Below are 21,997 nucleotides of genomic sequence, written 5' to 3'. Positions count from 1 at the left end.
CATTTAATGCCTCCGTACGACGGGCGGGTGAGCGGAAGGGCCACTTGTCCTCTTCGTCAAAGGGTAGCCTCGAGCGAGACGGGGACGATTCGCCCCGCTCGAGGGTAGGTTCGGTACCCTCGAGCGAGGCAGAGACGATTCGCCTCCCCGAGGGTAGGCTCGCAACCCTCGAGCGAGGTGGAGACGCGGGGCGCGGTCAAGGGTCTCGATGGGAGCCCTCAAGCGAGACGGAGATCACCCCGCGGGTCCGAGGAGGGTGCGGACGGGCCGCGTGTTGGGCTTCTTTGAATCCTTTCCTTTCTTCCAGATTGGAAGGAGGCCGTAGGCCTTCGTGGGCCCAGTTGCCTAATGTGTGTTTGCGTTTTTAGGGTGATTTTAGTACCCCGATTAGGGTGCCCCTAATCGTGGTCCCCGACAATAGTTAAATACAAGGTGAGCTCGTTCCTATATTTGCATAATGATTTTTGGTACAGTTCACTTGGTTCCATTTGTAAATGTCAATCTTTGATTGTAGGCACAAATGTAAAGTTGAACTTTTGTTTCGTCGGCAGACTGACAGTGAATCATTGCGAACATCATAACTCAGTCATTCGGAGTGTGATTGAGGTCCATGAACTCTTAATGGAAAGCTTATTTGATAAGTTTTCAAATAAATCTGGTTGCACCTCAATATCTCGTCGGCAAGGTCTTCAAATCATCAAGACATTCCACCATTGTTTCTGCCGGGAGCTACGTCGTTGTCATGGACCTAATATTCACCTTTGGGATCCTGGCTCAAGTTGGAGCACGATCCAGGGAGGTGGAGAACATCCAAAAGAATCTCTTCGACGTCCTCCCCCTTGGCCACCACCTTAGGAGACCAGCAAGGGTGCCCCAGCCAAAGTGGAGGTCCAAACCAATTCAACTTCGAGTCTGATTCGGAGTCCAAAAGCAGTCAGTACTAAAATAGATGCCCAGGTTGCATACGGAGTCGAATTTGGACGTTCTTTATATAGATGGAAAGATAATTTCAAGACGCTTCCAAATTCATCCAGAGTCGACGGGAATCATCCGAGAAATTTGACGTCCAGTTTCTGTCCCGGCGCTGCGACGCCGTCTTTCAGTTCTTTGGCCTTGTATCGTGTTGGATCCCATTAGGGGTGCGTCCAGGGAGTCTTGCACGACCCTAGAAATTTATTAAAAGCCGCCACACCCTTGTTAGGGTTTGAGTTTTGCTTAAGTTATTCTGTCAAGAACTTGTGAGACCCCAACTTGTGAGATTAATCATTCATCTGCAGAGGCACTTCAATTAAGCTGCGTTCTTTCGAGTTCTTTCTTGTGTTCTTCGTTGCACTTGCAGGGATTAGCCTTCGTGGCGAGGTCAACCGGGTTGTGACACGGTTGATAACCAGAGGAGTTGTGGTGCTAAGATTGCAGGGTCGGATCTTATTGATCTGAAACCGGATCGGTGTGTCGCTCTCCGAAACACAACGATAGTTATCCAGAACCTGACGGAAGATCGGGAACCCACGTCCCCATCAAGTGTAAAGTTGAACTTTTGGTTCGTGGGCACACTGACAATGAATTGTACCAAAAATTATTATGCAAATATAAAAACAAGCTCACCTTGTATTTAACTATCTTGATTAAATTTATAGGTGTCATGTCCTCATCATCTTGCCAGGTTTCTAAATGCTCCAGGAACTCCATCTCGGTGCCTTCTTCCTGCACTTGCAATACACGGCTGGTTCGTACTCAATAGGCCCTTCCCGATAAGCAACCGGGGACCAAGAAGTCCCTCGACCTGCATCGCAGCCGCGGCCTCCACAAGTGCTGGAGCGCGAGGAGCTTCCGCCAGTACTTGCGCTCGCCATGTGCTTCCGAGTTGCTTCTGCGAGACGGGCGAGGCGAAGATCTGGGGGGACGACAGTAGCCGCCGACAGAGTGAGAAAGAGCTTCGTGTGAACGCAGAGGAGCGGAGCTGCCCACACAGAGTAGTACTTTGGTGTGAACGCATAAAGGCTTGGTGTGAACGCATTCCCCCAAATCACCCCGAAGAGGATTGTTATGTCTATTATTATTGATTATTCATTTTTTCGCTATGGGTCGTTCGCGAATCTTGGAGTGTATCTAACGGCCCGGAGATTGGGTGGGCATCGGTCCATTCGCTCCACATTTAGGTGCGCACAGTAACCGCATTGATGGCGGCGGCGGCCGAGGACGACCCACGGGGGGCGGCCGGGGACGACTTGTGCAGGACGGCGGCGGCCGCGGACGACCTGTGCAGGACAGGGGCCAGGGGTGCCAGGGGTGGCGGTGGCGTGTGCAGGTGGCGGCGGCGGTGCGTGAAGGGGGCTGGCGGGCTGCTGGTGGGAGAGAGGATGAGGAAGGAGTGGAGATGAGTTGTGGGCTGTTAGGATTTCTTATATGGGCAGTGGGCTGTTCGTGGATTAAATGGTGTTATCAGATCTTTTTCGTGCCTCATGTGCTGACGCCTTAAGCGGGCTGTGCCCGTGCTCGGGCCGCGTGCCGCGATCGCGGCCAGGCACAGTTATGATCGATACGGGCTGGACAGTTTTTGGGCCGTGTTTTTTCGGATCGTATCAGTACTGGCCCAACGAGACTGACCCATTTGGCCAACTATATGCGACGGTACATGGGCGTAACGGCACCTCTGCTCTCACCTTTACGCGTGCACGTGTGCTAGGAGTGCAGCAACGTTCTGCGCTAGGACTTCTATTAAACTCGGGAAAGGACCCACCTGTCATGCAAGGAGAGCAGCGACGGATGACGGAAACAATCTGTGCTTTAGTAATAGGTAGAGATATCATATTAGGTTAATCTTAAATCAAATTCAACTAACTTTGATCAATAAATTGTTTATTAGAAGGTTACTTTCTCCATTTTAATTTATATATCATATTAGATTTATCTTAAATCAAATTTAACTAACTTTGATCAAGTCTATAGAAAAATATAGCAACAATATATTATCCAACAATTGCGGTATCAAAATATACTTCATGATAGATTCAACAAAACAAATTTGGTATTATAAATATTGTTATTTTTTCTATAAGCTTGGTCAAAGTTTGCCATGTTTGATTTATGATAAATCTAATACGACATGTAAATAAAATCAGAGTGAGTATTTGCTAATAATACTATGTTTTGCCCAACATGTATTTAGTAAAATTAAGGAAAATCAGGTACGTGACACTGAAAGACCCATATTTTAAATCAGGATTTTGTGATCCAGTGACAATTAGTGACTAAATTGTAGCTGAGATGATATAGAATGCTAGGTGGTCAAAGTTCGCGCACAACCACAAGCTCACACATAGGCTGGAGGTACACCATTCCAAAATAGCCAGTAAGGACAAATACATTGCTACACGTGAGCGGTCTCATGTAGATCGTCTCATGCAGTTCTATGTAGAATTTTTGATAACGTGGAGGAGAAAAAGGGAGGAGAAAGAACAAAGAGGTTGTTTTGCGAAACAACCGCATCGTAAAAGAAAATTAAGAACTACGAGAAGTAGTTGCTATCATGTAACTCACAATATTTCTTTTTCACCCCATAAATTAAGGAATATAGCATTGATGTAAGAAAACAAAAAAAAGACAAATCATCGTCAACTGTTAAGTCGTTTTAAAATTACGTATCAATGCACAAGATCGTCTATTAAATTGCACCAATGTACTGGCTCCACAGTAGTTTCCGCTTGGCTCGTGGCCTCGTGAGGTTGTTCCGTCTTTGGATAATGCTTGAAGATAAGGTGTATATTGAGCTCGTGGGAACCCTTTCCCTTTAACTAGCCCATGAGGCTAGTGGCGGAGTCTAATTTTGATGGGGCCAGCCTTTGTTAATCCAGCTGCTAAAGTAATAAACAGTGTTAAAATTATTGTTTAACTAATGAAAATTTTGCATGGCACGGGGAGGCCAGGGCTCTCTGGCCCGCAAAGACGCTCCGATCCGCCAGTGCATGAGGCCATACTAGTAGATGTTAACGATGGAGTGAAGTTGAAGGCTGATCAGCATCTCTTTGTCTCTTCCGTTTTTTTTTCTTCTTCTTGGTGTCACTGAATAGGCAAGGACAAGGAGCATTCAAAGTAAAAAAATTGTCATAGGACAGCAAACAGCTGAAGTCAAAGGAAAAATCATATTTATCTTCCTGAACTATGGGCCGAGTTTATATTTCCACTCTGAACTCAAAAACTTCTTGTTTCGGCTTCTCGAACTCGTGATATCTGAATTTGACATATGACATCCCTAGTTGGTTTTTCTTAGTTGTTTCCCTCTTTTTCTTTTATGTTATTTCAGATGAATCTTTATTTTTATTTTTATATTTATCTATTTATAAAGAGCGGACCGTTTCTGCAGTATCTTGACTTTTGATCCGTCATTAGACGCCGACACATGGGTCCCATGTCACATTAATTCCCATGCATCGCACGCCTTTAGTCCTTGCGCAGGTTGTGAAGTCCGATTCCACGTCCACCACGTGACGCGTTGTCTGTTTGCCGGTCGAGTTCGATTTAGCCTCCATCCTACGCCGTCGTGTAACATCCTGCGCCATCCTGGTGCTAGAGCAGGCGGCCAGAGCCGCGTCCATGCGGCGGCACACCAGCTCGGATGACCACAGCGATTTGTCGTTGTAGATGAAGGTGAGCTCTGGGAGGGCGGCCGAGGACACAGGTGCCCGCAGCTTTGGGTATGGAGCCGAGGCGGAGCAGGATGCTGTGGAGGAGGTCGTCGGAGAGGCCGCTGACGGTCCGGCGTCCCCTCACCTTCGGTGGGCATCACGGTGATCTGCTGGTCGCGACTTCAGTCTGGGTCTCCCGGCGATTTTCTGAAATCTGCCCACGTCTTTTTTTTTTCCGAGAACCACGGTTCTTATTTGACTCTATTGCTAGCAGCCCCGCTCATGGCTTGCGAGAGAAAAGAACGCTGGAATTGGATGGGCAGTGCCACAGGTGGGCTCCATCGGCCAGCACATGTCACTACAATATACCTATATATTTGTTTTTTTTACTTATGATTCATCCAATGGGTGCACACCATATATTCACTCTATTCATGTCCATCTCAAGATGCGTTCTATGTAAAATACCGTTGTAACTACTCTTTGGAAACGCTATTGACAAATAAAAATGGTAAAGATGCCGCAATGATCACATGTATAGAGGGAAATATGGAGAATATATAGATATTCATTAAGTGCAATGTAAAGGGTAAGTAGAAAAGATAAAAAAACTTTATAATATTTTTTTAAAATAGTATAGTAATTGTTTAACAAATAAAAATGGTAAAGATGCAATGATCACATGTATAGAGGGAAATATGGAGAATGTATAGAGATTCATTAAGTGCAATGTAAAGTGTAAGTAGAAAAAATAAAAAAAAGCTTTATAAGTTTTTTTAAAAACAGTATAGTACTGTAGCAACACATACATTTTGCTAGTCTTTGAAAAATTATAGTAAATTACAAAAAAAACATAAAATAAAAAATTAAATTTTGTTGGACTCCATATGAGTAGATATATGCAGTGAACATATAAAATACCCGGTTTATGATATTTTGATTTACTATAATTTTTCAAAGGATTTACTATATACGCCCAGCATCGTGAGTTCGAGAAACTAAAATACCCGGTTTTCGATTTGAGGGTGGAAAGGTAAACTTGACCTAGATAAAAAAAAAACTTTTTTTCGACAAAGAAGCTTAAAGGCTGCAGGCCAGCAAGGAAATATATAGGACATGGTCCGATATAACTGATAAAGCATCAGACGGCTGGGATTCGCTCTGCCGTGGTGGTACGACGAAGATAAGTAACCGACGCTGACTGGGCCTGTCCAACAAAAAAGGGGATAAAAAACAACAGCGAAAATGCCACTCCTGCTGCTATGGCCACCGGCGTTCCCCACCGCCACCGCAGCAGCAGCCGCGCCGGCGCCAGCGCCGGTCGCGTTCTCGCGGCCCCCGCCGTCCTCGCGGCTCCGCTGCTCCCACCTCCCCTTCGCTTTCCCGCGCCTGAGGAAGTACGGGCGCCGCCACCGCGAGCCCGTGGCCGCCCCCACCTCCGATGACGACGAGGAGGAGGAGGACGGGGACTACGACGAGGACGAGGAAGGGATGGAGATGGAGGTAGACGAGGAGGAGTTCCTGGCGACGCTGCCCAAGCCGGCGGGGTTTGGCGAGGGGAAGACGTACTCCGCCGACATCGAGGAGCAGCTCCTCCGGGAGATGGGCCTCGGCGGGGCGCGGCGCGGAGGCGACGCGGCCTCGGCCAAGCGCCGGGAGGGGAACAGTCCCGGCAAAGTAACAGGCACAGGTTGGTTCCCTGCTCTCCTACCGCCGAATTGCTGTCTCTTCTCGAGGCTCAAAGGCATACTTGGACGATGCACGTTGCCAATCCACTTGACCAGGGAATGTATGCCCCTAATCTGTATTATACTTGCGCAAATTGTATTGACATGGACTAGGTGCGAATATAAATGTGTTGTGAACAATAATAGGACTAACTTCTCATTTAAAGCTGGCGGTACTGAACTACTGATACACTGGAAAGAAATGACATCATATGCATTTAATAATCATTTTCTAGTGACAAAGGTACCATTGAACTAATTAAATTAAATATGAGGTAGACAAGGCAATGGCCCTATAACTTGCATCAAACCGCTTATAACAGTATTTGAGAAATTTTCAGATTCTAAACAATAAGATGACAATTCTCAGAATTTCCGTCCCACCTTACAACAAAACCTTCACGCAAACATTGTCTTTGTCTTTCTTTCTACCCCAAACCCAGTTCCTAATGTAATGACAGAAACATATCAACAGGTTGCTTTTTTTTTTTGAGACCATATATCAACAGGTTGCTGTGTGAAATTTAATTAAGCCTCGATGAATGTTGATCGATGCAAATTGTCTTCTTGTTTCAGCTGAAATAAATATAGAGATAAATGTTCTCTTACTATTGTTGTTACCATGCATAGCCTTCATGCATAACCTATGGATATTGTTTGTAATTTATATAACTTCATTTATCTACTGCAATAGTCCTTGAAGGAGCTATTGTCGATCATTGATGTTTTGATTCATTTTCTATACTTCATCACAGATCTCAATGACAATGGTGTTCAAGTTCGTGTTTGGAACCTCCCAAAAAAGAAAACATACACAAGGACCTGAAGCAAGCTTTTAATGGGTTTCCTGGTCTTCTGTCTATAGATCCAGCAGTTTCCGCAAATAAGAAAACTCGCGATCCTATCTGTAAGGGATTTGCTTATCTTAAACTGGAGTCTACAGAAGCTGCAACCAGGTATTTTTATTCCTTTTCAATTCATTTAGTTTGTTTGTAGCATCCTCTGTCGTTTCCCATTTATTGTGATATATATAGAAAATTCCAGGTCATTATTCTGTACTTTATTGCTTTGTTCTAAGCAATTTTAATTTCCAATTTCAAGAAATAATAATGTTACCTTGTTTTTAGATCTGAAAGTATAGTGCTTAGTCTGACACACAAATCTCATGTGGGGGTTTTTGTCACATCTGTGCATAAAGTTAGTTGAATGTGCTCCTCTCTCAAATTACATCCTTCATTGCCGTCCTTGGCTTCTCGAAATCATCCATTGATATTCAAACTGCTTTCTTTAGCACGAATGAGAACCATGACTGATTTGACTAGGTACTGTACATCATTATATTGAACTCTTTTTTTTTTTTGCAATCTTCTAGTCATCTTCTCTGCATTCATCCACATGTTTATTGAAACTAATTTGCACGTGAAATGCTAATCTGACTGAAAAATGTTTGTGTTATCTGGTTACATCAACTCATCATTTATAAGTACTTTGATCAATCAACTTATTCTTCCATTTCAAAAAAAAAATTCCATTTCAAAAAAATCAATCAACTTATTCAGGAGCAATTATTAGTAGTGCAATGATGTGAAGCCAAAGCCATTAAAAAGAATGCTGAAGTATTCAGAAATAGTGCATTACTTAACCGATCAAGGGGGGTAAAAAAGCTTAGTTTCTCCAGAATACCATACCCCTATTGCACCCTGTTTTAATCTAAACTATTTAGCCATGTCTATATCATACTTGAGAGAGCATTAATGCCTTCTATTTTCTCTTTCCTTTCTCTTCTCAGATGTTCTTTTCTCTCAAGCTCTTTTTAAAGCCGTCTTAGAAACTCCATATTCATGAATTTGAAGGTTATTTGCTTCCTATTTCGGTCATATATCCGATATTAAGATTTTGGGCTAGGTTTCTTCCACGAAATGTATTACTGCACATGTATAAGTTTCTGAGAATTTATTCATCCGATTATCTGAACCTTTTTGGACCTTTGACTTTTAACCCCTAAAGACATTTATTACTTCCTATCTGCAGATTCGTTGAGATATACTCTCGTAAACCTGTGGCATTTGGCAAGGTTGAGAAGCCAATCAGTTGTTGCATTGTCGATGGGAACAGCTCTGTTGAGCCTTCAAATAAAGCGTCCCATGCGATCTCTCAACCAAGGCTAAAGCGCCAAAATTTGGTGGCGGCAAGCTGAGTAGCACATTGATCTGTCATCCAGTACTCTTCCATACTTCTAGAAGTCACAAGATTGCTAAAGAAGCTTTGGTACGTAGATTAGATAGTCCTCTGTACCTGGTTAGAATTGCTAGAAACTAATTTGCATGTGAAATGCCAAGCTGACTGAAAAATGCTCGTGTTGTATTATTGCATCAACTCACTACTCAATAAGTATTTTGATCAATCAACTTATTCAGAAGCAATTATTGGGACTACAGTGATCACCATTGAAGCAAATTCTTAAGTATTCAGAGATAGTGCATCACTTAGGCGATCAAATGGGCAGAAAAGCTTAGTTTCCTCAGAGCTACTCTTCATACTTGACAGCATTGATGCCTTAATCCTCATTAGTTATCCATGTCTACATCATACTTGAGAGCATTTATGCCTTCTTTGTCCTCTTCCTAATTCCTACACGACTATTTTCACTTCAGCTCTTTTGAACCCATTTTTGTCAAGTAACAATGAAATGTGCTACAATACCAAAACCAACAATTTTTCACCAACTAAACAGGGCCTTAACGCAATTTGGTGACCAGAACATCACCTTTGTCACTGATCCTTATCCTATTGTAAATGTAAAATTAACAAGGAAAAAAAGGAGGGTGTTTGCAATCTTATGCATTTTCTGCACTTGAAGCGCATCAGTTCTAAGGAGAATGTCCAGAAGTGAGGACAATCCTGAAACATTCTGCCATTTTAACATGTGGTGGCCATGAGCCTCCACATCTTGAGACCACATATAACAAGGCAACTACTCAGTACAGCAGCGAGCAACTCATTGATGCTCCAGCCTCTTTAATCTGGTCTCTTGTGATTCATATTACTAATCCATGGCTATGGCTTAATCTAATCTTATCTTTCTTCCGTAACATTTCACTCCCTCCACTCCCGGTCTACCGAGATTTTTCTTTTTCTTTCATAACATTGCAGTCCCTTATACTCCCGCCATTATGTAATGTTTATCCATAGCACACAATGTGCACTAACCAAATACTTCTTTTGACAGACATTAACCAAGCACATTTTTCAAGAACAAAATCAATATAAAATGACCACCCATTCTATTAAATAACATACTTTTTTTAGATTACTATTAAATAACATACTACAACCCCTTCTTTTCTTCAATGCATTTAATTAGAAATTGTGTATGAAAATATTACATTAACTATACTTTTGATATCATCAATTGATGAAAACTATGGAAATTATTTTAAACACAGTTTAACCAAGTTAGTATATATGGTGAACTTGTTAATGGAGAAAAATCCATATAAAAAACAGTTACGAACTACTCCTGAAATAAAGTCGAACCATGTCAAGCATCGCTACTAAACAATAGCTACTTCACTTATCAGGGTGCATAAAAAAAACAATCGCCCATTGCAAACATGTTTAGGGTGGACTCTAATGACAGTAATACAACCCAATCCCTATATAACATTGTAGGGATGGACTTCCATCAGTCTCCTTCGCCACCTTCAAAACAACAATTCAACTCAGCCATCTTAGTTCCCAACATCTCAAGAAAATACAACATGCATAGGGCAGTTCAGGCACCATATTTCACACATCTACAGAAGCTATCCTACAACTTTGAGTGCACACTAGTCAATGCTGTCCATATGGCAGAGTCCTAAATGACACCCATAACAAACAACAATGCCAGACTAAAACCTACACAACAAGTCCAGCAAAAGATGTTACATAATAGAACATTCAGATCCATCATTTGGATTTTGATCCATCAGCACCTTTACGGTTACCATCGTACACAGTGACGAAGAAGGTGCTCTGATTCTTCTGAAGAAACCTGACAGCAAATCAGTCAAATTATAGTCAAGCAAACAAGTTGGCAGTTTAGCAACATAGAAGCATAATACTCAAACAAGATAGCATACTTGAGAATGTCCAGCAATTTCTGCTGTAGTTTGTTCAGTGCATCTTCTTCCATATTGACAAAAGCAAGTAACTCCGGCAATTTCACTGCAAAGTGGTGCAAGCTAAGAATTCAAAATACTTATTTATTATGTAGACAAGGGCATGCCTGGTGACAGACTTGGCATGCTCTGATGAAACCAACTATATTAACCAAGCTATATCAATTATACTTAGTCATATATTAGTAAAATGGTGCGCAAATAAACAAATAAATTCATCACTTTTATAGACCTTTCTACTCAAATTTAAACCTTGCAAGATGATTGGTATATCAACATAGAACTATCATGTAAACCACCCATCTGTACCAAAAAATCATTCATCTAGAGGAAGGGGATGTGATCTATGCAAAGTTGCAAACCCACCCACACATCATCAGTTGCACCTATCAAGTCAGATAACTAAAGTTTCAAAGTTCAAACATCTAACAAATACAAGAGAATCAAAAAGTTCAGAAAGGGTGATGCCATGATGGTCTACCACTCTGTAAAATTTCAAGTACTTAATTTCCGTAGTAACAAAGTATAGTACTTAACTTCAGTAGTAACAAAGTAGTTTTATAGGCAAAGACTTGATTTTTGAAATTCTTGTTTGTTTTTTGTAGGAGGAATAGAATTGGTGTAATAGATGAGTGGATGTATTGCATTGAGGCCTCGGCCGGTATATATGAGAGTACATGACTTGGGGGGCAAAGCTCCCCGGGATATATATGGCAGTCTACGATACGTATATCTACAACTACCAAATATACTCTAACACTCCCCCGCAGTCACAGCGGGAGCACCGCAGATGGTGAGACTGGAGAAGAAACCGAAAGTAGGAGCTAACGGACTAACACCCCCCCCCCCCCCCCGCGCAGTCATAACGTCGGTGTGGTGCGGATGCTGTGACTGGAGAGAAAACCGGCGAGTAACTCATGCGGATGGTAGCCCTTTGTGCCGATGTCGAGGTAGCCGAGCTGGAGGGCGAGGAGCCATGGTCGAAGATGTCGTGTATAGGATAACCGTGGTCGACATAGAGCTGTCGAGGTAGTCGCACATGAAGCTGCGGGCGCACGAGGAGGCACGATGATGGTGGCGTGACAGAGAAGACGCCGGAGACGAAGATGGCGATGCGTCGACGCAGTCGTAGAGGGAGCGTTGCTGAAGTCGATGCAGTCAAACCATCGGGCGACCCATGCCCAGGTTTGCCAAGCTCGGGAATGCGTCGGGGACGATGGGCAGACACTAGTGTTGCCAATACCGGACATGCAAGGGAGGATGCACAACCAAACGCCGTCGTCGAGGGAGGGGGGGGACCAGCAGAGAAGGCCTCCATGGCGGTTGCAGGCGCAGAAGAACGGCGGGGTAGAAGATGCCGACGCCTGCTATTGCTTGGAGTAGAGGTGATGGCGACGCTGGCGACGATTGTGCTGGACGAAGCGAGGAGGAGAGCCCGGATATTCCAACGCAAGGCTGGACGATCCAGGCGACGCAGCGGCGATGCTCGAAGGAGACGAGGAAGAACTCGAACGGCTTGATGAAGACCATACGCGCAGGGCACGCAGCGATGCATAATCGACGACGAGGTCGTGGAAGTGGTCGGCGGCGATGAGGAAGCAACAGCGGAGAAGACCATGGGGACACCACTGCTGCCGAAGAGGCGACGCAGCGGAAGCCCTCCGTACTCGTGAAGGGGCGCGCTCGACGAGGACGGACGTCACGGGAGCCGGGTGGATCACACGTCGGCTGATCAGACCGAGTAGCGTGAGGCGAGACGACGGTGGGCGAAGTCGGTGAAGGCGTCCCGATCGGTGGAGGCGATGACGAGCCGGCGAAGGTCGACGTGCGGACGAGGCGGCGATGTAGGCGGCGGCGCAAACGAGCGCCCCCTAGCGTGCCGGCCATCTCGCCATGCTGCAGGATCGGAGAGGAAGAAGAGGCCGGTGAAGTCGACGCCAACATCGAAGTAGAGGTGCGAGGTCGACAGGCGGTGGGCGACTCAATCTCGATCAGTGATCGAGTAAAAATCAGAGAAATTAACCCAAAAGAAATCAGCAGCAGATCTCATGTGAACCTCCAGGGTGCACATAGCACAAGCCCTCATCCTCATCTTATCTCTTCGCTCTCACCAGACACCATGGTTAAAGCGGCGATTGAGGGAGAAACAGAGAGGTTCGAGCGGCCCAGGCGACGGCGATGAGAAGCAGGGCGGGGCGGAGTCTGCCAGGGAGGCCGGATCCCCATCAGGAGGTGGTGAATCCCGCCGCCGCGGCGGCTTCCAGCCAGCAGGGACGGCGGCGAGCGACTAGGATGGGAGATTGGGCGGAGCCGCGGATCCCACCGGATCGAGCGGGGAGCTCGGACCGACGGCGACGGAGGGCTCCCGCAGGCGGATCCCGTCGAGCGGCAGGGGGTTCCGCTTGGATGGGCGGCGCAACTCCTGGGTACGGCGGATCCCGTCGGGACGACGGAGGAGCGGGCGACGATCCAACCGTGGAGGAGAGGCGATGGGGTGGAGTGACTAAGCCACCAGGTAATCCGTCGGCGACGACTGGGTGCACCATGCGAAAGCCCTTGCCGCCGCCACGGCAGCACGGGGAAGATCGCAGGGAGGCTGCGGCTGCCACCACGGCAGCGCGGGATGGGTCATCATCGACGGGTTCCGTGGCGGAGAGGCAGAAGGCAGGGGTGCGAGGAGAGGCAGCAGAAGGTTTCGGTCAGGATCCGAACCCTAATCTCGTGATATCATGTAGGAGGAATAGAATTGGTGTAATGGATGATTGTGGATGTATTGCATTGAGGCCTCGGCCGGTATATATGAGAGTACATGACTTGGGGGGCAAGGCTCCCCGGGATACATATGGCAGTCTACGAAATATACTCTAACATTTTTTGTTACTTTGCAGAAGCTTTTATATTTTGCCTCTTCCAGTGCAGATCAAATTTTTAAACCAGGATTTTGGAGGATAGCAAACCACTTACACCTCTTTTCCTTCAAACTTTTTTTCAGTGTCCTCTCAAATAATTTCCAGACTTTCTCCCGTAAATTTTGCAGGACGCCCACTGTTACCATTTCAGATTTAGCAAGAAAAATTTTAACTAAGTTACAAACCAACTGTATCTATCTTCCTCTCCCAAATCACTTTATCTACAGCTATTGACATCAACAAACAGCCCTCAGAACGGTGGAAACCTTGTAATGATGCAAGGACAGTATCACCTATGACCTCTCTACCATGAAGATGATGCATTGCCTTCAGTGCAAATTCGAAAAGACTTTAAGGCCAATCACAATGGGAGTGTTATAGGAGTGTCGTGAGCATTAAATGTCATGCCACATCAGCAAATTTGCTGACATGGCAGAGTCATTTATGAGAGAGGAGAGGGAGTTTCATAGGATGACAGAGGAATGTCATCACTATAACACTCCTCTGGCACAGTTACTAAGTTCACAATCTTGGTAACTGTGTGATGACACTCTCCACTGAGACTGACCTAAGAGGGTGTGCAATGACTGCAAAGTAAACAATAACAAGGAATACCGGCAGCTATAGCACCAGTACGTGGGAAACAAAGCATGGGAATAGAAACATTGCAGTACCCGCAGCAATGATATGATCAGTTGGAAAGTTTCATTTTTATCACTAAGACAGAAAGGTTATAAGAAGCCCAATTCAGATTCCTATTTTACCACTAACATATGAGTCAAAATGAGATGAATAAATGCCTTAGTGGTAAATCAATATAACCTCAGCGAGAGCATATCAAACTGAAACAGAAGGAAATGATCAAATGATAAACCAGAAATACAACACAATATCATGCAATTGGCACTGGCACTTGGACATACCAAAAAGACGCAATAGATGCTCAGCTCCATATACAGTTGAGGGTGAGACGTCACCTTTAACTTCTTCATTATACTGATCTCGCTCTTTCTTATACAAAAGCATTGCCGGCAATGCTTTATCAAAGTAGCAGCGTAATCCTTTCAAAATCTCAGCATAGGAGTCATTTATCCTTCAACACAAAAGATAGTAAAGCTATAACTCTAGAAGGGGAAAACAATACTTGGTACTGACAACCAATCAAAATGAAATAAAAGAGCTAAAAAATTAGATGAATGACAAGTTACTTTGACCAATGGAACTAAAAAAAATGCAGCATAATAATAGAGTTTGCATAGCTGCAGTGTATCAATATGAATAATTGAACTGTTATTTCAGCAGCTGAAGCTGTCAGCAAATTTCACCACATTGATGTAATTGAGAGAATTATAGCATTAATATTGTCAATATGAATAAGCGAATGTCATTTCAATACTACATATTATATTTGTTTCTGTTACATGATAAGATAACAACAATATAATTGATGAGATGATGATAATGTACGTCCAACATAACTATAAACCTATTGCAAAACTAATCACAAAAATTGCCTAAATAGTAAAGGAATTTGCAGGGTTAGAAGCCAGCTTCATACCATCAACATCCTGACAAGAACAACCCTTGCTGCTAGGCACAAGGAAGTTACATTATAAAATGGTACCATAAAAGGGAGCTCATCGTTCAGGTAATGCACAAGACCATGAGTGACAAGAAAAAAAAAGTATGCATAACAAATAAGAATCATGTCAGCATAGTATACTCACTTGCTATCCTTCTTTGCCCGGTGCTCCAAATATTTCTTTAGAATTTCATCAACAGTAGGAGAACGTGGTAGTTTTACAAGCTACAGGCCAAGGAAATCTCACTGTAGCTCAGGATGAATAGCAGTGCAAAGCAAATATGGCTATCCATTTTAAAGAAAAAAAGGGCTATCATCAGGCATTCAGATCAGATCAATTCATCACTAAGGTTAACTTAGTTATTTCAGCTGATATTCATATTTCCCCTATTTATCAGTGGGTCTGGATCTGGAAAATAAATGCAAGCTCAAACGTTACAATTTTCTATGGATCCTATGGCATGGACAAATCAGCTCTTGATGTTTAATGTGTGTTTGTTGCAATGTGCAAGTAATGTAGGACTGGTGGCATTTCTTATTTGACTGCTAGTTCAGCAAGTGTTTGTATTTTGTAATATTTTAAATGCTACAGATATATTATTCTTCGCTAAGATTCAAGATGGACCAAAAAGGCTTTCTTCAATGAGCTTGACACTTTGGGCGGCTGGAATGCCAAGCCAATTAACACAAAGTATCACACTATATAGTTTACAATTACAAAGCACTAAAGTGTACATTTAGAGAGTAGAGACACTAATGAAAGGCGACACAGGCAGATAAGTAAATACCTTACCCATCTGTGTGACATACTCCCAATCATCCACAAGTTGCTTCTTCAGTGTCAAAGGAAACTGTGACACTAGGAGACTTTCTGATGATCTTCTTTCCTTCTCCTGAATCATCAGAGATGATAAATTCATATGTTACAAGTCTAGCAGTGAATCAGTGATTTGCCACAATCTGTCAACTTACCAGCGAAAGATATCTTATAAACAAAAAAATTATCAGTTGCTCGTGTTATGGGTGGGTGTGGGAAACCGATTCATTGTGGTGGTCAAATGAATACAAGATTGCCCCCATTTGAAATGAACAAGTATCCAACATTTCCAATGCTTCAGAAATTAATTTCTGTTGAATTTCAGGATTCTTTAAGTCGGAAAAATAGAATTTCAGGGTTTGGATTGGCTTAAAACGGATATCATTAACTCGTACCAAGGACATAGCCAGCTCATTCCGAAACAATACATATAATTTCCTTACATTTTTGTGCATGAAAATACAAATTATGGGCCCTCCATGCCAAGAAAACGAACCAACATTTCATTTGGTAAATTGCAATAAATGACAAAGTGACAGACGCAATTGAATGACACCAAACAATAGAAAGAAAGTAATAAATGTATTTAGTAATTAGCAAGAGGCTGAAAGGGAAAAATCACTTGCTTGGCAATACTATCTGAAAATGCATAGTGTAGTATCATACTGGATAAATAAAATGAGAAGAAAATGAATTTAATGAAAAGTAGCACATCATGAAACAGAAGGTTAAGGAATTATGGTCACCTCAGTCCCAGGCTGACTCTTGCGTTTCTTCCCCTTGACTGAAATTCCAGAATGATAAAGATAAATTAGACAAATATAATACATTATACAAATGGAAAAGCTGGAAAAGAGTAATGTGTTAACTAACAACAGAAGGTAAGAAACAACAAAAAATACTAAAAGTACTCACCAAGGCTCTTCGTGTCATCTTTATCAGCTTTTGCTTCTGCTGAGCAATGACATAGTCAAGTAAGACATTTCAAGAACAAAGCATGATCACAAGCTTGTAAAGATGAAAAAAAAAACATGAAAAGGAAGCTTCCAAGTGTCTGATAAGAATTAATAGAACTTCATAATTGTCAAATATCAAAGGTCATTCACATCCTATCACAAAATTATTCCAGTAATGGATGATAACTAAAAATTATTTTCACAAAATAACACCCCAGCATGCAATTGCAGTTAGATCTGTCAACGTTAAATGATCAGAATGTTCAGTTGTAGCTACAACATCGCGATGCCTTGCCATTCCTGTCTCAACTCTAAACTCCCACAGATAGTAAGCAACTGAAGATAATAATTTGGCAGAACTATTAAAATAAGAACTCTAACAGGAGTGCAATCCACAGTTATCCATATACTAGAGAAAGATTTGCTTTAATAGATAATGTAAGCATCAGTTCAGCATACAGTGTATCATGGATAGGACTAGAATCTATCAACCACAGGCCATCAGCTTGTAAAGGAACATGGGAAGGGGAGAGAAAGCTAACCATTGGAGCCTTTTTGTTTATGCTGTGTCGACCGTCCGGACTTGATTGATTTGTCAACAACCTGGTTCTTTTCAAGCTCTTGTTGTTTGCGGACATTTTCGTCCGTCAAACTCAATAAGCGATCATTCGCGACCCATTCATCCCAGCTATGTATACATTGCAAATTGAATACGTTAAGAAGAATGTGTAATTGGTGAATTAAAAGTTAAAACAGCAGGGAAGGGCAACTAATTAAGTTTGATGACAACAAAAACAAGCATTTGACGGAGCTCATCACTCATGGATAAGAAACACTACCAAAATATGGTTAACCTAAAAATGCAATGTAGTGATTCGCTTAAACAGCAGCCAGCACTAAAACTTGGAATGTGGCTGCATATGCTTTTATTATAAAAGCTCCTACCTGCATTGATCCTTCCCTTGGGAAATGCTTACATGCTTTTACTAAAGAACATATATTTTTTGTTGATTTTTGGGGGGCTCAGTATTAATTTAGACATTCTATAAATTGAGGAATGCAGCTTATTTCCAACACCACTTCCCTGGTGTGCCTACAAACATTGTTTTTATTTTGCATTATTGGCTTGAATCGTGGGATTTATTGCAGGTAAAAAAACAAGGCAAAAGAAGGTTGCGTGGCGTGAAGGAGCTCTGGGATCAAAGAAGCTGAAGAAGCTGTTCAGCAGGTTCCATGGTTGGGCATCTCTATAGGAGGATTGGCTTTTAGAGAGTTTGAATGTGTTTCTTCAGTTTCTGGTAGCATAGTGTTGGTTTGATTAAGTTTGGTTTTATATTTAGGTAAGGGAGAGCATGCTTTGTTCAGTTGTTGTAATAATTGTCTCAGAGTTGATCCTGGTCATATAGACACTGTCCATCTAGCATCCCATCCGCTCATGGAGTACGGAAACTTACTTCTTATTCCAGCCCTACAAGAGATGACAGAGAATTAGAGAAGTAGAAAATTTTTCAGGTACATGCTAGTTTATATGTGAGTAAGAAACACCCTAGCGGCCAATGTACAACGAAAGCATGAGAAAACAATGCCTTTAAAGCATGCTTAAAAATGGAGTGACTTAGACTTACCAGGTAATGAACGAAGTAGCGCCATTCATCGTCCAGATTTTCGATTCTTTGAACCTTGAGAAATTGGAAGAGAGAGAAAATATTCCGTTAGCAGTGAATTGAAGAAGCAAAGGAAGCAGGCACTGGGAATGACGAAGCCTGAACCCTAGCAGCTAGCGCAACGTGTGCAGGCAGAAGAGAATCGATTCAACAGCGGCGGCGGCGGGGGGTGCTATCGTAACCCTAACAGGGCATCCAGGATTCAGGAAGCACAGCACGGCACAGCGCAGGCCGAACTAGCGACTGTATCTAGGATCCAGGAAGAGGTCGCGGTCGACAGGGCCAGGAAGGGAAGGGAATGGAATGGAATGGAAAGCGACGGCGAACCTTGGCCTCGTAGAGGAGGGGGCCGTGGTAGGCGAGGACCCTGTCGCCCTCCTTGAAGGATGGCTCCGCCGAGTCCTTGCCCTTGCCCTTGTCCTCCTTCTTGTCGTCCTTGTCGCTGCCACCGCCGCTCGTGTTGGTGTTGGAGGAGCTCCCCATGGATTCGGTTCGCCTCTCGCCGGAGGGGAGGGGAATGGGGGCGGAGCGGAGCGGAGTGGGAGACACGAGGGAGGAGCAGCCGCGCGATGGAAACAATTTCGGGCCGATGGGCCGTCTCTCTTTGCTTTGGACTCTATGGGCCCAAATGCAACTGCCTGCCCGCAATCGTGTGAAATTTAATTTAACTGAAGACTAATTATATTATTTTCTATAATAATTAAAAGAGCGATAACTGTAGTTTCATCTCAATCACGTGCATAAAATATCTAAAACTAGAGTTACCCTATAGAACTTTTATATTGCCTTTTCCAAGTGCGTCCTGCTTTCTCTTGAATTCAGTGACCAATAGTCAAACTCCGGCCTTCCAGCCCCAATTCGTTAGTGAAAACTCCGACACTCCAATCCCAATTTGTTAGGTAAAGAATGGAGTCAATAGAAACTTTTGTGCTTGGAAAAGCTGGAGAGAAAAAAAATCAAACTTTATTATATTTTCTTTCATAGGAAAATTCTGTAAGTTTTTAGCTCGTCTTGGTGTCGATCAGGGACTAATTAATATATGTTCAGTGACGTGCTGCAAGAAAATATATTTGAATCTAGGGTGACCAGCAGGGCCAAGATGAATGAATGAGTATATAATGCACTACTACTGAAAATATTTTTAGGGATGGATAAAAGAGCATTTGTAGGGGCGGGCGCGATACCCGCCCCTGTGTTGCGCAGCTACAAATCGAGATTTCTAGGGGCGGATAAAGGGGCCCGCCCCTGTAAATGCATTTTCAGGGGCGGGTCAAGGCATCAGCCGCTCCTGAAAACACATTTTCAGGGGCCGATAATGCCTTGACCCAAGGGGCGGCTGATGCCTTGAGCCGCCCCTATAAATACATTTTTAGGGGCGGCTTGTGGTACAACCCGCCCCTGGAAATTGGTTCCCGCCTCTCATTTTTAAAATTTCAAATTTGTTTCCCGCTAATTTTTAACAAATCTGTTTCCCACTTCTAGTTCGCGTGAATTTTCACATATCAAGCTAGCGCGCAATTGAGGCTAAAACATGAAGATTGGTTCCAAATAATTACATAATTATGTTTTCCAACTAATTTAGCATAACTTTATCCAAAAACTTAAGCCAAATCGTTACTTAAATGGTAAATCCACTCAATAAAGATCTAGATCTAGCCAGGGAATGTGATAGCAATTTAAGCCTTCAAATTAACCCAAAAACTTAGGGAAAATATAGAATTAGCATCTACTTACCTCCTAGAGCCCCCAACTCCAAGGAAATCAAGTTCAAAATCTTCCCTCCTCTATTTTTGATTTATTGCATTTTCGGACAGCACCTCCCCTGAGAACACAGTGTTCTGTCAGGAGGAGGAAGAAGCTCTCGCCCAGATATTTATGGTAATTTTCAGGGGCGGATGACCTCATTAGCCGCCCCTAGAAACAGATTTCCAAGGGCGGGTGAAGGTATCAGCCGCCCCTGAAAATGGGGTTCAATCGCCCCTGAAAATGGAGCTCATTTTCAGGGGCGGCTGATGCCAACACCCGCCCCTAAAGATTTGTTTCTAGGGGCGGGTCAACTGCTACAGTACACCCACTCCTTTTGTAGGAGCGGGGTATATTTGGACCCGCTCCTGAAAAAAAACGAGTGTCGCTGAAAATCATTTCTGTAGTAATGATGAGATAACTTCCATCGTGCTTGAGCAACACAATCACTCTATTCGGATGGTTGTGGCTAGTGGCTGGTGCTGATTTATTGTGAAAGAAAAGTAATGCTGGCTGGTGCTAGTTTGGTGTGAGAGAAAAATACTGCTAGCTAGTTGCAGCTGAATAGAGTAAAGCATGAGCGCTTCAAGTGGTGGTGTGTTGGACGGCGAGAACTTGCTACTAGCAGACCTCCTTGTTTAGATCCAAAATCTTTTGGCTAAAAATGTCACATCGAATGTTTGAACACATGCATGGATTATTAAATGTGAACAAAATAAAAAAAAACCCATTGCACAGTTCGCTTGTAAATTGCGAGATAAAACTTTTAAGTCTAATTGCATCATGATTTAACAATGTGATGCTACAGTAAATATTTACTAATAATGGATTAATTAGGCTTAATAAATTCATCTCATGGTTTACAGACCGAAACTATAATTTATTTTGTTATTAGTCTATATTTAATATTTTAAATGTGTGTCTGTATGCTTCAAAAACTTTACATTTAAACTAAACAAGGCCGTGCTGGTGGCCATCCCTGCTACTGCCTCTTGGTGGTCGAGAGTGTGAGAGAAGACAATTGCACCATTGTTTACTAGGTGATTCCCCGTGCGTTGCTGCGAGATTTAAGAGAACTTTTCGATAAACTATAATAAAAAATATAATATTTTTTAAAATAAAATGCTATGGAAAGCACATAGTAAGACAAATAAGCACTTTATATCGAGTTTGCTGAAAAACAAAAAAAATGTAGATTTTTTTAATAAAGAAAAGCTCATATGAGAAATCTCTTGGATGAAAATAATAGATTTTGGAACCGAGCGTTAGCTCGGGCGGTTGGCACTCCAGTTGTGGAGGCCACCGGTCCTGGGTTCGAGCGTCGCTCGGCTCAGGATTTTCCACCGGGTACTGTAGCGTGCGTGGGGTGTGTGCGCGCGTGTGTAGTGGGGTGAGTGCTGCAGTATGGCGCGTTCTGAGACTACTCAGACAGTCTCTTCTGCGTTGAGTCCGGTCAACGTGGGCGCCTGAAATCTTACATGACTCCCCAGTGCTCCTGGGTGCTTTAAAAAAAAATAGATTTTGAGTTATACTTTGGTTAGAGAAGAAAGAAATGAATAAGACATGCATTTCATGGATATAAGATATCCATGAAGTTGATTGGATGGTTATGATAATGAAGGTGATCTGGCTGATTTAGAGAATAGAGAAATAGTAATGAATCCATATGGATCCCAGATACATATGTTGACGTGGCTGAATGAAAAAAATTTATATATATATTCTAATTACTTTTATAAATAAATAAATTATTATAAATTAATGCTAGATTGCATGACATGTTGACGTGGATAACATAATGCTAGTGTAGT

General features: G+C 43.0%; 1 protein-coding gene and 1 pseudogene across 2 annotated transcripts; one reads left to right on the top strand and one right to left on the bottom strand.

Annotated features, from left to right (window-relative positions):
* Positions 1–5,834: 5,834 nt before the first annotated feature.
* On the top strand, positions 5,835–8,789 carry LOC120698432 (annotated as a pseudogene).
* A 1,118-nt stretch (positions 8,790–9,907) lies between these two features.
* LOC120698418 (protein MRG1-like) lies at positions 9,908–19,046 on the bottom strand. 2 transcript variants are annotated; one of them, XM_039982015.1, is made up of 11 exons: positions 18,771–19,046; positions 18,405–18,458; positions 18,234–18,247; positions 17,322–17,467; positions 16,739–16,777; positions 16,570–16,607; positions 15,795–15,899; positions 15,152–15,231; positions 14,348–14,517; positions 10,477–10,561; positions 9,908–10,388 (listed from the first exon to the last, which is right to left on the bottom strand). In XM_039982015.1, the coding sequence occupies exons 1-11, from the start codon at positions 18,924–18,926 to the stop codon at positions 10,304–10,306; spliced, it is 972 nt and encodes a 323-aa protein (XP_039837949.1). In that variant the 5' UTR covers positions 18,927–19,046; the 3' UTR covers positions 9,908–10,303. The 2 variants fall into 2 exon arrangements, with proteins under 2 accessions (XP_039837949.1, XP_039837958.1); XM_039982024.1 differs by having other exon boundaries at positions 16,739–16,774; positions 18,771–19,045.
* Positions 19,047–21,997: the final 2,951 nt, after the last annotated feature.

Source organism: Panicum virgatum, chromosome 1K (assembly GCF_016808335.1).
Source record: "Panicum virgatum strain AP13 chromosome 1K, P.virgatum_v5, whole genome shotgun sequence".
Classification (NCBI taxonomy): domain Eukaryota; kingdom Viridiplantae; phylum Streptophyta; class Magnoliopsida; order Poales; family Poaceae; genus Panicum; species Panicum virgatum.
The sequence above is the reverse complement of the archived record's forward strand: the minus strand, read 5'-3'. Positions and strand labels throughout refer to the sequence as shown.